The following is a 17,687-nucleotide window of genomic DNA, read 5'->3' as shown; positions in this document are numbered from 1 at the left end:
CCTGTTCCTTAATTACCCTGCAGCATGCGCAGCGCGGCCGGATTGAGCGCCGCTGCCGTCCCCGCCGCCGCCTCCGCCGCACCCTGGGAACGTCCCGGTCCGGCTGCTCCTAGAACGCGGCCCCAGCCGCCGCCGCCCGGGCTACGAAAATCCATCAGCCACCGCAGTCTGCACGCGGCCGTGAGGAGGGAGGCGGCGCCGCGCAGCCCAGCTAGGGCGCTGCAGGGTCCCGAAGAAGTTTGTTGGCCCCGAACCAAGCACGCCGCCGGGTGCACTAGTTCATTTTGAGCAGGCGGGTGTGTTAGCGAAACGTGCCTCCATATAGGTTATTGAGGCAGAGAGGAAGCAGGCGAGCCGGTGGGCAGATGAGCTGGTGGACAGGCCAGTTCATGTAAGCTCCAAAGGAGCCGAGAGACACCGACTGGTGAGAGGGTGGAGAGAAAGAAGGTTACCAGAACACACTGCCAGCTTCAGGGGACAGTGGGCAGGGGATCAAAAAGAGAAGTACTCAGAATCCTAGAAGTGCTTAGGGTTTTAATAGAACCATCCAGGAATTACAGTAGTGAGTGATCGTGAGCCACAGCTCAAGGCTGGGAAATGAGAGAGTAAAGAAAATAAACTGTGCTTCCTTCTCCCATCCCCAATCCCAAGGGCTATTTGGTCCCATCTTCTGCTTGGAGGAGAAATCTGAGGAAGAACAATGATCTGAGCTCACAAGAAAATTCATCTTCCTGATAGTGGAGGGAATGAAATAAAAGCAGTCCAACCACTCCACCCTATGAAGAGGGTGAGTGAAAAAGCAAGGGTGCCTCTCCTCCTGCCCAAATCAAATGCTAATGTAATTCTTTAAGAGATGAAAACTGCTCATGATTGTGGTCTTTAAGCATCTCCTTGCTGGTGGGTGGGAAACACTGTTGCCTGCAAAGAAGGGGCTGAGATGGTTAGGTGATCAGAGGGTGCAAAACATCTAATCGCAGGTAAACACCCCCTTCTTGAGGAGGACTGGCAAAGATTCTTTGGGTAGGAATATCTCTTCTGGGTAGAAAAGAGGAGAGGGTGACCCCCAGGGAAGAAAATCCATTCTTTCCCTATGGGATGGAAAATGGAGAAAGTAGCTGGCAGCTGCTTCCATGAGGTATGTCCAGCCTGATCTATCAAACTGATAAGGAATCTAAGTAGAGTCTCTTGGGAAAAGACGGAGCTCCTCAGGGGAGGAGCCTGAACCTGATATGAACAGGTCAGAGAAAGAGCAAAAAGTGAAAGAAAACCAAACATGATTATTATCACAATTGGGACATGTTTCTGAATCATTGGCATCCAAGGGAACCTTCCAAAACAGATGGGAGCCCATGGTATTCTCCAGAAATGGAAATTTTCCATCTACTCTCTGGTTCTCCAGTCTAATTTTCCTGCTTCAATTTTAGTTCATTTTCTCCAGCAGGCAGACATGCCCACCGGGTACCCAGAGAAGATGGTTTTAGAGGCAGGGGAAGATCAAGAGATAGAAACCATGCTTGTGTGGTTAATTGGCATCACAAATACAAATTCAAGTGAAGAAAGAAAAATAAACAGGCATAAAAACTAGCAGGGATGGTAATATATAAACTTGAAAGGATCCTGGAAAAAGAATGAATGGGACCAGAGTTGGGTTATTTGAGGCAGTCTATGTTGAGAATGTGTATCTTAGACAGGCAGAGAATAAGGAGGCTTAGCAGAGGAGAGCAAGCAGGGAGGGCATTCTAGCCAGAAGGAATGGCATTTGTGAAGGCTTAGAGGTGGGAGTGAGCAGTCATGTGCCTGGTAACACAGAGAATCCAAGCTGTGGTGAAACTTGAGATGAGGAGAATTAGATAGCAGAGGGAAGGGTGAAGTATCTTTAAGCTCCTGCCCCAGAGAAATTGAAAAGGAGAAGCTAAGAGACAAGGGGATCTTTAGAGTGTTATTTTGTAGGTCAGTAGTGAGATAATCAGGTGAGGAAATTTCCTTTTAAATTTGGAAATCTATAGAAAGATCTTGAATCTAAGAGTGGGCAATAGGCTTGTCATATCCGTGCATAGGTTGTGAAGAGAAATCGAAGCTAATAGTGAGAGTGTAAGATTATGAGATCAGAAAGGTAATAGAACTCTCCAAGTGGAAATATTAGGAAAAGTTGGTAATTTAGGAAAAAATACATATTTTTAATTTAAAGTTTCAGGTGGCATTGGGTCATTGATACAGATATACCTCTGAAAAATGGAGACTTGGGAATTGAAATCTGATTTTAAAAAATGGTAGCTTAGTCATGGTAGTAGAAATTGGAAAGAGAATCAGGACAGTTAATGGAGACAACTGTTGTTTAGAGAAGCTAGTCAGTAAAACAATTTGTTGAAAATGGAGAGAATTGATTAAGCATGTTCAAAGGAAACCTGAGGTTAGAAAGAAAAGACCTGAGGGAAGTAGTGACAGGGTTTGAAGTGACAGGATATGTAACATAGAACTTGAGGAAATGTGACAGATTTGGTCAGTTTTAGAGGAAACAGATGTTAAGAAGCAGGGAATATGTTTTCTGTGAAGGCAGAGAGCAGCTTCAATAGCACCACATTTTTGCCTCACTAAATAACTAAAATTATGTTCACCAAACCTTCTCTTAGTAAATTTTCCTATATTTCTTTCTATAATTCTTCACTTCTTCCATATCCTTCTACAAATGTCAAGTCCATATCTGGATATATTACTTAACACTTTCAATCTTTCATTTGTTTAATTTTAGTACAAATGCATTACTTTAAACTATATTCATTCTACAAATTAATCAAATGAGTAACTACTATATGCCAAGTTTGAACAAGACACACATAAATAAAAGACAATCTTCTCAAAGATGTTGAATATAGAGGGGAGATAGAATTCAAACAAGTCATTACAATGCAATACAGACCACGCTGAAGGAAAAGTCATTGCTGAGCCTGGATGGGTACTCACCTATTCAGAGGATAGAGGATTTGAACTGTGTGTCAAAGGCAGAGTATGTGTCCCAGATGGAGAAAGGACTGGAAGGACATTTCAGTAATAAAAACTGCATGCACAGAAGCCTGGTACATTTTGAAAACTGGGAATAGTTTGATGGAGTAGAGTTTGTTTGGAAGGAGGTAGCTGGACATGGGGCTGGACAGATGAATTGGGGCCCCACTTAATGAGCTTTGAGAGCCTGGCTTAGAAGTGGACAATAGAAGTCACAAGAAGACTTTTAACGGAACACTTAAAGTAATTAAATCTTTGTTTTAGAAACAGAGTTCTTGAGCAGTAGGGAGATGGAATTAAGGGGAACAAGACTGGAGACAGGGAGTCTACTTGGGAGTCTCTTGCAATTTCCACGTTAGAAATGATAAAGCCATGAGCTAGGACAGTTTCAGAGAGGATAAGAAGGTTGATATGGATTCAAAAGATATTTTTAAAGTAGATTTTATAGACTTTGAGAGAAATTTGATATGGGGGTTGAAGAAGGATTTAAATATGATATTCAAATTTTTACTTGGACTCTTAAGTAAATGATGATACCTGTAATTAAAACATGAAGGTCAAAACATTCTCGGTAGAACACAACAAAGGCAGAAACCTTGCCTAAGTTGCAAAAGACTCCTGGAAACTTCACTTTTATTACTCTGGTCAATGATAAAATTGTAGAACAGTACAAGATCTAGTCTTAAGTTCCTGGGTATTTGTCCAATTATAGGTTGGGTTTATACATCTATAGATATGACTTTTCAGCCATTTTTTCTCTCCTATAGTTTATAGGCTCTACCATAGATTCACTAAAGATAGATTCTACAGATTGGTAAAAGAACAGATGTGTAACACCTGTTGTTTTTGCTTATTTACACAATGTGTCACTTTATAATGTATGGCATGACTAGATACTCCTGGTGGGATTATATGCAGGCATACTTGAGGGTGGTCAAGAAGGGTTGATTTAAAAATTGACCCCAAACTCAGTCACACAGCATTTCTGTTTATAATGAATGCTATGAAAACTTGGGTTCTTTCAGGCATTCAACAAATCAAACCTATTTTTTTTGAAGGTTGCAGTATTCTGTGGCCCATTTAACAGCTTACATAAAGAGGATCAGTATTCCTTTTCTATTTTTTCTATTTTGTCCTGTCTTAGTGTCTTTCACATGTCCTTTTCATGTTATTTTCTATTTTGGTATTGTCTCTAGTGCTGTGATCACTCTATCTGACACTAAATGTTGGAGATGAAGACTAAGCATTGTAAAGTACTTGATACCATAATGGTAAAATTATGCATGTTGCATAGGCAGATTTGATTTGGTTTATAACTCAAAAGCTTATGTTGAGAGGCTTCTGGCCATCTTATCTAACCAGGTCCACCATTCCATCACTCTATCCACTTACTCTGCTTTCCTTTACTTCATAGTTGTCTATCTTTCAAACATATTGTGTGTGCTTGTTGGTTTATTTATTTACTGTTTCCTTAACAAGTGTGGCACCAGGGATTTCCCCTACTTGACTGACTGCTGTAATCCCAGTGACTGGCACATAGTAGGAACCTCATCCCATTGATGCAATGAAAGGTTCAGGTTTCCTAATGTTCCTTTCTGTCCTTTTAGTGTTCTCTGTACACAAATATAGATTAATAAAGGAGTTTTAAAAATCTATGTCCTAATCCATATATTCTTAGTTTTAATAGTTGCTTTTTAGGAGTTCAAGAGCTGGATCAAGGAAGTTTAAGGGACAGTGACCTTTTTTTTTTTTTTTTTTTGATTCCCATATCCCAAATCTAATCCAGTTGGCAAAAGTTGAAGAGAATAATAGGTTAGAGGCAGAGGTCAGGGCCAGGCCTTTGGACTGCCGTTATCTCCTTATTGTCATGTCAGTGAGAAACCAGTTATAGGTGGGGTTGTCTGGATGGTTTTAGAGGGTTCATAGGCTCCTTCAGGGGTGTCTGCTGAAGACTGCCAGTGTTTGGGTACACTCACAGTTATGCTAGGGGTCTGGCTAGAATGTTGATAGAGAATAGGTGAAAATTTAAGAGCAAGTATATGGGAATGTGATAGCTCTGTCCCACATCTTAATAGAGAGTGAACATCATGGTATAAGAGTAAAAGCTTTTTAGTCAAGGAGATCTGGCCATGGGATCTTCTCTATGAGCTTTAGTGCTTCATATTTGTAGAATGGAGACCTGATAACTGCCATCCTTAGTCTTGGGCAAGATGATCCCTGCCTGGGCCCTAAATTTTAGAAGCCCTGATGTGGCACTACTCTGGATGTGCCCCTGCTCTCAAGGTTAAGAGTCCACAGAGCTAAGTCTGAGCTGTTCTTCTCGGCCTGGCTCTGGGTACTTGGGAGACTTCTAGGGTCCATCTTCCCAGCAGTAGACAAAGCAAGTCTTGGCTATGAACACTCCTAGGCCCTAGTGGTGGTCAAGAGGTGACTGTTTGCAGGTGGTATGAACTGGGTTTAGATTTATTGGGATGTTCACATATGAATGGGTGAGGCCCCTCATGGTGCAGGTGGAGCCAGGAATGGAAAGAGACAAGGTATTGGTCCGGGCCAGAGGCCAGGTCATCTCATACAGCCTGCTCTATAGAATTCTAAACATGACCTGGGATTTTCAAGTTTTTGTGAAGTTATATTTGCCAAGGTAGAAAGATAAACATATTTCTTATCAGTTTTATTAGATTTTTTAAAATTTCAAACATTGAGACATATGGTATATGGACTCTTGCTCTGTATCCTACTAATGTTAGGGGCAGGCAGGCTTGCCTTTCAAATTATTATGAGGATTAAAATAAAATACCATGTATAAAAGAAATTCTGCTTCAGAAAATGAGACCAGGTATAACCAATATGCTCCATATTCTTCTTAAAAAGTAAGGGCCATCTTTGTACAAGTGTAGAAAAAAGTGATTTGAGTGCTTACTGTAACCCCAGAGTCCAGATATGTTTTCCTGAGATTCTACATTAATCACTCCGTTGAGACAACATTGAGGATCTGTGTCAAAATTTGAATCTTATCCAGGAAGAGCAACAGTTAAACTGTGATAACAATGTCTTGGATTCATTTATAAAACTCTTGATAGTCACTTAGCTGGGACCTGGGGGGACAGACTAGAAAACCTTCAAGTTTTGATGAGGAAGGGGGTTGAGCATAAGGCTAAGAACTGAGGATTCCAGGAGGGTACTGGAGGTGGGTCCAGGGCAGCAAGAAAAAGTCGAGAACAGCAGGTGTCTGGGGATGGTGAGAAGGATCTGGAGAAGAAGCAGCCCACAAAGAACCCAAGGGAAGATTTTCCCTTGACAATTTTGCTTGTGTCAACCCTGCAAATGCCTACTGCAGAGGTTAAAGATCTGGAAATGGTGATTTTTAAAAGAATACAAGTATTTATTTTGATAAAAAACCTTGATGAAAGTTTTTTTCGTATGTTCCTAGCTGAATGGAGTACATCTCCATTTAATCAGGATGTAAACAACCAAAATCTCAAACACATTTTAGAAATGTACAGGAGTTATTCATGGTAATGACACCTTAAATAATGAAAAATCTTGAAATGCCTTAAGAATTAAAAAAAACTAAATTGTGATCTCTACAGATTAAATGATAACTCTATTTTATTATATCTCAAAATTTGAAAATTGGCAGTCGCTTATATTTTTATTCAACATATATTTATTGAGGTCCTGCTTTGCCGGGTACTGGGCTAGGTACCCAGGATAGTGATTGACAAGCAGACATGGTCCTTGCTCTCAAGGAGCTCACGGTAGAGGGGGTGCAATATATATGTATGCACACAGATAAAGTCTGCACAAGAGAATAATGGGGTGATGACACTTATTTGTCAGGCAAAGGCTCTTCCAGATAGCAACATTTAATTTGGAAGATGAAGGATGAGGAGGACACAGCTTATTCCAAGATGAATAAATATCCTGCACAAAAGCCTTGCAGTTGGAAAATGCCTAATGATTTGAGGAATAGACTATTAGTGAAGAAAATGATATCAAAGGCTTGCTAGGTGGGCAGGGACCAGATTATCCAGGGCTTTGGGGCCATAGAAAGGGTTCTGGATTACATATGAAGTTGAATGGGAAATCATTAATGTATTTGAAGCAGGGGAGTGATATGATCCAACTTTCATTTTAAGAAGAACACTCTAGTACTGTGTAGAGAGTGAATTTGATCATGAGCTAATAATGGATAGGGGAAACCAGTTAGGAAGCTGTTGTAGGGGTCTAGACCAGGGTGTTCTGAACCTGAGTATTGGCAGAGGAAAGGAGAGAAATAGATATCTGAGATAAGTTTGGGGGTAACACTGACATGACTTGCTGACCATATCTTATTCTTCGGTTGCTTTGGATAAATGAGGTTAGCTGTACCAATGATGTTGAAGCTAAGTGCTCTTATCCTATAAATGACTCAAGGAAATTGTTGGGAGACCTTGAGATTGTGTTCATATGCTTATGGCTTTATACCTCTCAAGTTCTTTGTTGTTGTAACAAGAGCCAAAGTTTCAAAAGAACATAAATTTCTAGAATGCTTTGGCACTTCTCCATTGTCCAAATATCATTATCAATCTCAGACTGAGGAGATGAATATAATTTTTACTAATTATTGTTATTTATAGGAAAAAACATTATAATGGCAGGAACTTTTTTTTAAGACTTTAAAAAAAGTTTAATGTTTCTAAGTTTTTAAGACATTAATGTTTTTAAGTTAAGACATTAAAAAAATACAGACATTCAAAATTCTGTACTATATTCTTTCTATGCATTGAATAATTTATTTCTAGTAATATTCCCACTTTGCAGATGAATAAATTGAGGCTAAAGTTGCATAACATCTTCATAGTGTCAGAGCCCAGACAAGAAACCATGCTTTTAACCACTATATTATATTGCTAATTTATCTACTAATAGAAATTACTTTTGCTAAAAATAAGAACATAATCAAGGATCTCTCTGAATTTTTGTGAGTTCATTTTGTTTGAAATAGAAATAATTGCTTTATCAGTTGTCAACTTCAAATAACAGCAGAATAAATTTGCAAAGTCATATGAGGATTGGGACTATATCTAGATGAGTCTGAAAGAAATAAGGCATAAACCCAGCTGTTTGATATTTAGAACCACATAAACAGTTTTGATATTGCAATTGCTGCTTCCAGCTATTCATCCAGAAATATCTAAAATCTTGAATTAATTTTAAAATGCTGATCTTGGGTTATTTGATACACACGCAAGACCAAAGAAGACAGAAGCTTCCGTTTTTTTCTAAACAGTGTCTAATGAGAAAATTTAGACATTGGTATGATGATTCCTTTTATATTTGTCTCTTGATTAAACTTTAAATGATGGTGAATATGTGGTATAATTTTTTTGCATATTTAGAACTCTTAAAATAGCTATTCTAGTAATACTGCAATTATCAACTACACCAAGGAAGCCATTCGATTTTACTTGCAGTTCATTTCTGTGTTAGTTTTTTCATTACAAAGAATTAATTTAAACGATGTTTAAGTAAACAGGGATTGTATTTACTAAATCTTTTATTGTAATACCTGTAGAATAGCAGTCTCCATTGAAGAAGACAACCATTTTGGGAGGTAACACATTAATGACAACTGTGATGCCAATGGTAGGATCATGTGAGGAAGATATTGCATATATCCATTTTTCTCTTAAATATAAGGAAAGATTACTTTTCACATTTGCCGTAATCATTCTAGTAGCAATGATTATTCAATCCAGTAACAACATTGTTAAGTGTATAGAAAAATAATGACATCAGTTAAGCCAAAACATAAAACTAATATTTACAGAAAAAAAGAATTATGACTAATACAATTATATTTTAAAAATATAAATCATTGTAAGTGGTGTGTCTCTAAAAAGCATTTAAAAGAAGAAAAACTTTCAGTTAAAATGACTGTATGGAGATTGATAATTTACTAGAAACTAATCTGAAAATATTTTCAGCGTTCTTTAATACAGATGAAGGTATATACTGATATATATGATTACATATATTATAGAATTATTTGTGATGTAAATTATATATGAAGTTAAAATCTTTTGCTTTCTCTTTGGCAATGTTTCTCTGGAGATAACGAAAGGAATTGCTTTACATAATCTCAACATGAACATTTTTTTCTTTACAGGTCTGTGGTCATTTGTTCACATGGTTTCGAGGTACAATGAGGCACATCAGCTCTTGGAAAGTTTGGCTTTGGGTGGCAGTGCTCCTGCTTCCTGCTTCCACTTCCATGACCGTCAGGGACAAGTCAGGTATCCAGGCCACCTCTTTGTCCAGTCACCAAATATTATTTATAGTCATTAAGAAAATCATTAAAACAAATCTTACTAAGGTTGGAGGAACCATGGATTAAACCTACAAGTATAGAATAAAAAGTAATTCATTGTTTTCCCCCAATGACTTTCATATGATGTGCACAGAGAATTTCTAAAATGACCTCGTTTGTTATATGCATATTATATTAGTCCAAGTAGCCTTTCCTTCCTTTTTTTGATATTTACAAATATAAATATATATTTACAAGTATAAATATATATCAACAAATATAACTGCATATGTCAAATATAAATATGTATTATAAAAAGATAAAATATATGTATATATATAATATACATACAAATATAGGATGTGTATTTCTCCCTCTCTTCTTTAAGAATTACTTACTCAAATTATAACTACAGAAGCCCATCACTAGGGTAACTTTAAAAACAGAACAGAAGGTATAAAAAGATACATAGTATAGTTATATGTCAGTTTTTGTAGTATCTCAGATGAGGCGAGTGCTGACAGATCTTTAGAGGACAACTTTAAGTAGATAACATTTATTTGCATTTGTTAACTTTATCAGTAGTCTCATAAATACTTCCAAGGGCTAGAGGGCAATTTGAAACACTTGCTTCCACCTCTGCTTTTTAAAAGCTATTATATGGTTAATTTGGAAGACTTCCCTTAAACATTGGAAATGTGTAAATTACTGACCTAGAGGTACTTCAATTACAAAGTCAACTAGTAATTGTTCAAACTAGACACTCTGATGAAGGCATTTGCCAAGCAAGAGAAGCTTTAATGATTCTTTTATGCAAAGGATCACATTATGACTTGGATTCTGAGACTGTGAGTCTTATTGTGCTTGTTCTTTAGAATATTTCTTTAATAATTTTAGCTAAAAAGGTATAACTTATTCTAGTAGAGACTTTTGAGTTTGAGTTACACATAAATTAAAACAATCTCAGATGAAGGTATAACAAATCTTAAGTCTCTCAGAATGTTATGTCTTCATGATTTTTTACTAATTTGGTGGGAGGTACAATTCCTAAAATAATCGACATGGAAGTTTGAATATTCTTTCACTGTATAAACGACATCCAGTGGCTGTCACAGTTTTTTGGTGGGAAAACACTTTCTTTCCTCAGTGAGAAATAAATTAGCAGTGATTCATGGCAAAAAGAGTACATATGATGGGGGAGTTTATTCTGATAATGTTACTCATCTGAATTTGTCTCTTCTTTATGAGATATAGTAGGTTAAGTATTTTGCAATTTAATCAGAGAAAAAAGAACTTTTTCTGGTTAGAAAAGAAAACCTTTGGTTGAGTAGGACACAGTTTTTGTGCACATGCTGGTGTGTATTAAATGTTCTTGATGAGAACAATGATTTGAGAGATCAACAGAAATGGTTCCCTAATTATAGCGTGAGCAAGAATCACCTCAGCTTCTTGATTCCTGGATCCCACTATCAGAGATCCCCATAATGAGGATCAGGGGTGGGATTCAGTGATTTACGGCTTTAGCAATTCCCCAGGTGAATCTAATCCTCTGATATGAGGAAAACACATTGAGAAACATTCACCTTTGGGATAATTAACTGACATTTCTTTTTTATTGTTTTCTCAGTTGGTTATCTTGAGTCGTATGTCACCAAGTTCATTTTATTTTATCTTTTGTAATTTTATCCTATTTTATCTCTTTTTGTTTTATTTTATATTTTTGCTTTTGGTAGCTCTTGGTATTCCTCTGCAATGTTTGCTTTTGTGGCTATGATGTTTTAGTTCTTTAATCAAGTTATATTGTATGTAAGACTACTGAAATTCATATATTCTGGTCCAATGTATTTTACCTAATTAATCTTTCTGAAAGAAAATTCAAATGTGATCTGAATTCTAACAAAATTTACATAACTTGAAGCACCAGGGGGATTTAATAGAGAAAAAAAAGAGTTGTTTTCATGATGTCATTTGGTGGAAGGAGCTCATGAAGGGACATGTACTGAACGTGCCATGGAAATTGCTAACGTCAAGTATCGTTTGCATTAATTGCCAAAGTCAGCACAGAACTGTCACAGGGATTTACTGAAGAATATGACATGCTGGATACAGCCTGGCTGGGGTCTCTTCTTCTGTGTTGGGTATCTAATTCACAGCACGAGGTTCCCTTTTTAGCTTCATCATGTGTGGACCTGTGTGTGTGGTCACTAGCCATTTACCGGAGGGAAGTGATTACATCTAAAAATAAAATATAGCAAACCTGAAGGAGAGGCTAGGGTTTCAGCTCTGGAGTCTGCGAAGTTGTCAAGTCTACTGTTAAACCTTAATATATGAAGGATAAATTGACTCTTAATTGCTTTGCTTTAATTCCATATGTTAAATGATTACTTGGAAGGTTCCCCCAGGTGGGACAGAATTCAAGTGTAAAATGGAGAGATTCAATAACAACTTGAATTTTATTTTTTTATTTTTTTTATCTTCATTTTATTGAGATATATTCACATACCACGCAGTCATACAAAACAAATCGTACTTTCGATTGTTCACAGTACCATTACATAGTTGTACATTCATCACCTAAATCAATCCCTGACACCTTCATTAGCACACACACAAAAATAACAAGAATAATAATTAGAGTGAAAAAGAGCAATTGAAGTAAAAAAGAACACTGGGTACCTTTGTCTGTTTGTTTCCTTCCCCTATTTTTCCACTCATCCATCCATAAACTAGACAAAGTGGAGTGTGGTCCTTATGGCTTTCCCAATCCCCTTGTCACCCCTCATAAGCTACATTTTTATACAACTGTCTTCGAGATTCATGGGTTCTGGGTTGTAGTTTGATAGTTTCAGGTATCCACCACCAGCTACCCCAATTCTTTAGAACCTAAAAAGGGTTGTCTAAAGTGTGCGTAAGAGTGCCCACCAGAGTGACCTCTCGGCTCCTTTTGGAATCTCTCTGCCACTGAAGCTTATTTCATTTCCTTTCACATCCCCCTTTTGGTCAAGAAGATGTTCTCCGTCCCACGATGCCGGGTCTACATTCTTCCCCGGGAGTCATATTCCACGTTGCCAGGGAGATTCACTCCCCTGGGTGTCTGATCCCACGTAGGGGGGAGGGCAGTGATTTCACCTTTCAAGTTGGCTTAGCCAGAGAGAGAGGGCCACATCTGAGCAACAAAGAGGCATTGGGGAGGAGGCTCTTAGGCACAACCATAGGGAGGCCTAGCCTCTCCTTTGCAGCAATCGTCTTCCCAAGGGTAAAACCTATGGTAGAGGGCTCAACCCATCAAACCACCAGTCCCCTATGTCTGTGGTCATGTTAGCAACCATTGAGGTGGGGTAGGCCAATACCTCTGCATTCTCCACAGGCTCCTCAAGGGGGCACTACAACTATTTTTCCTTGTTTTTCTTTTTTTTTTTTTAACTTTCCCTTCTTTTTTAAATCAACTGTATGAAAAAAAAGTTAAAAAGAAAACAAACATACAATAAAAGAACATTTCAAAGAGACCATAACAAGGGAGTAAGAAAAAGGCAACTAACCTAAGATAACTGCTTAACTTCCAACATGTTCCTACTTTACCCCAAGAAAGTTACCTAATATAGCAACATTTCTGTGAACTTGTTCCTACTATATCCATCAGAAATTAACAGACCATAGTCATTCCTGGGCATCCACAGAACGTTAAATAGCTTATCTGTTCTTCTTGGATTATTGTTCCCCCTTCCTTAATTGCTCTCTATTGCTAGTTCCCCTACATTCTACATTAGAAACCATTTGTTTTACATTTTTCAAAGTTCACATTAGTGGTAGCATATAATATTTCTCTTTTTGTGCCTGGCTTATTTCGCTCAGCATTATGTCTTCAAGGTTCATCCATGTTGTCATATGTTTCACCAGATCGTTCCTTCTTACTGCCGCGTAGTATTCCATCGTGTGTATATACCACATTTTATTTATCCACTCATCTGTTGAAGGACATTTGGGTTGTTTCCATCTCTTGGCAATTGTGAATAATGCTGCTATGAACATTGGCGTGCAGATATCTGTTCATGTCACTGCTTTCTGATCTTCCGGGTATATACCGAGAAGTGCAATCGCTGGATCGAATGGTAGCTCTATATCTAGTTTTCTAAGGAACAGCCAGACTGACTTCCAGAGTGGCTGAACCATTATACAGTCCCACCAACAATGAATAAGAGTTCCAATTTCTCCACATCCCCTCCAGCATTTGTAGTTTCCTGTTTGTTTAATGGCAGCCATTCTAACCGGTGTTAGATGGTATCTCATTGTGGTCTTAGTTTGCATCTCTCTAATAGCTAGTGAAGCTGAACATTTTTTCATGTGTTTCTTGGCCATTTGTATTTCCTCTTCAGAGAACTGGCTTTTCATATCTTTTGCCCATTTTATAATTGGGCTGTCTGTACTATCATCGAGTTGTAGGATTTCTTTATATATGCAAGATATCAGTCTTTTGTCAGATACATGGTTTCCAAAAATTTTTTCCCATTGAGTTGGCTGCCTCTTTACCTTTTTGAGAAATTCCTTTGAGGTGCAGAAACTTCTAAGCTTGAGGAGTTCCCATTTATCTATTTTTTCTTTTGTTGCTTGTGCTTTGGGTGTAAAGTCTAGGAAGTGGCCGCCTAATACAAGGTCTTGAAGATGTTTTCCTACATTATCTTCTAGGAGTTTTATGGTACTTTCTTTTATATTGAGATCTTTGGTCCATTTTGAGTTAATTTTTGTGTAGGGGGTGAGGTAGGGGTCCTCTTTCATTCTTTTGGATATGGATATCCAATTCTCCCAGCCCCATTTGTTGAAAAGACCATTATGACTCAGTTCAGTGACTTTGGGGGCCTTATCAAAGATCAGTCGGCCATAGATCTGAGGGTCTATCTCTGAATTGTCAATTCGATTCCATTGATCTATATGTCTATCTTTGTGCCAGTACCATGCTGTTTTGGCAACTGTGGCTTTATAATAAGCTTCAAAGTCAGGGAGTGTAAGTCCTCCCACTTCATTTTTCTTTTTTAGAGTGTCGTTAGCAATTCGAGGCATCTTCCCTTTCCAAATAAATTTGATAACTAGCTTTTCCAAGTCTGCAAAGTAGGTTGTTGGAATTTTGATTGGGTTTGCATTGAATCTGTAGATGAGTTTGGGTAGAATTGACATCTTAATGACATTTAGTCTTCCTATCCATGAACATGGAATATTTTTCCATCTTTTAAGGTCCCCTTCTATTTCTTTTAGTAGAGTTATGTAGTTTTCTTTGTATAGGTCTTTTACATCTTTGGTTAAGTTTATTCCTAGGTACTTGATTTTTTTAGTTGCTATTGAAAATGGTATCTTTTTCTTGAGTGTCTCTTCAGTTTGTTCATTTCTAGCATATAGAAACATTACTGACTTATGTGCATTAATCTTGTATCCCGCTACTTTGCTAAATTTGTTTATTAGCTCTAGTAGCTGTATCGTCGATTTCTCAGGGTTTTCTAGATATAAGATCATATCATCTGCAAACAATGACAGTTTTACTTCTTCTTTTCCAATTCGGATGCATTTTATTTCTTTGTCTTGCCGGATTGCCCTGGCTAGCACTTCCAGCACAATGTTGAATAACAGTGGTGACAGCGGGCATCCTTGTCTTGTTCCTGATCTTAGAGGGAAGGCTTTCAGTCTCTCATCATTGAGTACTGTGCTGGCTGTGGGTTTTTCATATATGCTCTTTATCATGTTGAGGAAGTTTCCTTCAATTCCTACCTTTTGAAGTGTTTTTATCAAAAACGGATGTTGGATTTTGTCAAATGCTTTTTCAGCATCTATTGAGATGATCATTTGATTTTTCCCTTTCTAATTTTTAATGTGTTGTAATACATTGATTGATTTTCTTATGTTGAACCATCCTTGCATGCCTGGAATGAACCCCACTTGGTCATGGTGTATGACTTTTTTAATGTGTCTTTGGATTCGATTTGCAAGTATTTTGTTGGGGATTTTTGCATCTATATTCATTAGAGAGATTGGCCGGTAGTTTTCCTTTTTTGTAGCATCTTTGCCTGGTTTTGGTATTAGATTGATGTTAGCTTCATAAAATGAGTTAGGTAGTGTTCCATTTTCTTCAATGTTTTGAAAGAGTTTGAGTAAGATTGGTGTCAGTTCTTTCTGGAAAGTTTGGTAGAATTCCCCTGTGAAGCCGTCTGGCCCTGGGCATTTATTTGTGGGAAGCTTTTTGATGACTGATTGGATCTCTTTGCTTTTGATGGTTTGGTTGAGGTCTTCTATTTCTTCTCTGGTCAGTCTAGGTTATTCATATGTTTCCAGGAAATTGTCCATTTCCTATACATTATCCAGTTTGTTGCCATACAGTTGTTCATAATATCCTCTTATAATTTTTTTAATTTCTTCAGGATCTGCAGTTATGTCACCTTTTTCATTCATTATTTTGTTTATATGGGTCTTCTCTCTTTTTGATTTTGTCAGTCTAGCTAGGGGCTTGTCAATCTTGTTGATCTTCTCAAAGAACCAACTTTTGGTGATATTTATCCTCTCTATTGTTTTTTTTGTTCTCTATGTCATTTATTTCTGCTTTAATCCTTGTTATTTCTTTTCTTCTACTTGGTTTAGGATTGGTTTGCTGTTCATTTTCTAGCTTCTTCAGTTGATCCATTAGTTCTTTGATTTTGGCTCTTTCTTCCTTTTTAATATATGTATTTAGTGCTATAAATTTCCCCCTTAGCACTGCTTTTGCTGCATCCCATAGGTTTTGGTATGTTGTGTTCTCATTTTCATTCGTCTCTATATATTTAGCAATTTCTCTTGCTATTTCTTCATTAACCCACTGATTGTTTAGGAGTGTGTTGTTTAACCTCCAGGTATTTGTGAATTTTCTAAGTCTCTGATGGTTATTGACTTCTAATTGTATTCCATTGTGGTCAGAGAATGTGCTTTGAATAATTTCAATCTTTTTAAATTTATTGAGGCTTGTTTTATGTCCCAGCATATGATCTATTCTGGAGAAAGTTCCATGAGCACTAGAAAAGTATGTGTATCCTGGTGATTTGGGATGTAATGTCCTGTATATGTCTGTTAAATCCAATTCATTTATCAGATTGTTTAGGTTTTCAGTTTCCTTCTTGGTCTTCTGTCTGGTTGATCTATCTATAGGAGAGAGTGATGTGTTGAAGTCTCTCACAATTATTGTGGAGACATCAATTGCTTCCTTTAGTTTTGCCAGTGTTTCTCTCATGTATTTTGTGGCACCTTGATTGGGTGCATAGACATTTGCGATTGTTATCTCTTCTTGTTGAATTGCCCCTTTTATTAGTATGTAGTGGCCTTCTTTGTCTCTCAAAACATCCCTGCATTTGAAGTCTATTTTATCTGAGATTAATATTGCTACACCTGCTTTCTTTTGGCTGTAGCTTGCATGAAATATTTTTTTCCATCCTTTCACTTTCAGTTTCTTTATGTCCCCGTGTCTAAGATGAGTCTCTTGTATGCAACATATTGATGGTTCATTTTTTTTGATCCATTCTGCGAATCGATATCTTTTAATTGGGGAGTTTAATCCATTTACATTCAACGTTATAACCGTGAAGGTATTTCTTGAATCAGCCATCTTATCCTTTGGTTTATGTTTGTCATATTTTTCCCCTCTCTCTATTAATATCCTTTATTGTACCCATACTGAATCTCTTTAGTACTGAACCTTTCTCCAAGTCTCTCTGTCCTTTCTTTGTTTCTCTGTCTGTAGGGCTCCCTTGAGTATCTCCAGTAGGGCAGGTCTCTTGTTAGCAAATTCTCTCAGCATTTGTTTGTCTGTGAAAAATTTAAGCTCTCCCTCAAATTTGAAGGAGGGCTTTGCTGGATAAAGTATTCTTGGCTGGAAACTTTTCTCACTCAGAATTTTAAATATATCGTGCCACTGCCTTCTCGCCTCCATGGTGGCTGCTGAGTAGTCACTACTTAGTCTTATGCAGTTTCCTTTGCATGTGGTGAATTGCTTTTCTCTTGCTGCTTTCAGAACTTGCTCCTTCTCTTCTGTGTTTGACAGTGTGATCAGAATATGTCTGGAGTGGGTTTATTTGGATTTATTCTATTTGGAGTTTGCTGAGCATTTATGATTTGTGTATGTATGTTGTTTAGAAGATTTGGGAAGTTTTCCCCAACAATTTCTTTGAATACTCTTCCTAGACCTTTACCCTTTTCTTCCCCTTCTGGGACACCAATGAGTCTTATATTTGGACGTTTCATATAATCTATCATATCCCTGAGGTCCATTTCGATTTTTTCAATTTTTTTCCCCATTCTTTCTTTTATGCTTTCATTTTCCATTCTGTCATCTTCGAGGTCACTGATTCGTTGTTCAACTTCTCTAGTCTTGTACTATGAGTGTCCAGAA

At 37.5% G+C, this 17,687-nt stretch overlaps 1 protein-coding gene across 1 annotated transcript in view; it reads left to right on the top strand.

Annotated features, from left to right (window-relative positions):
* The first annotated feature begins 660 nt into the window (after nt 1–660).
* COL19A1 (collagen type XIX alpha 1 chain) overlaps nt 661–17,687 on the top strand; it is a 341,781-nt gene continuing 324,754 nt past the window's right edge. Inside the window, exons 1-2 of the mRNA XM_037844663.1 lie at nt 661–787; nt 9,152–9,278. Of these exons, the coding sequence (XP_037700591.1) occupies nt 779–787; nt 9,152–9,278 (136 nt within the window). The 5' untranslated portion in view covers nt 661–778. The remainder of the gene's footprint in view (nt 788–9,151; nt 9,279–17,687) is intronic.

Source organism: Choloepus didactylus, chromosome 7 (genome assembly GCF_015220235.1).
Source record: "Choloepus didactylus isolate mChoDid1 chromosome 7, mChoDid1.pri, whole genome shotgun sequence".
NCBI lineage: Eukaryota > Metazoa > Chordata > Mammalia > Pilosa > Megalonychidae > Choloepus > Choloepus didactylus.
The sequence above is the reverse complement of the archived record's forward strand: the minus strand, read 5'-3'. Positions and strand labels throughout refer to the sequence as shown.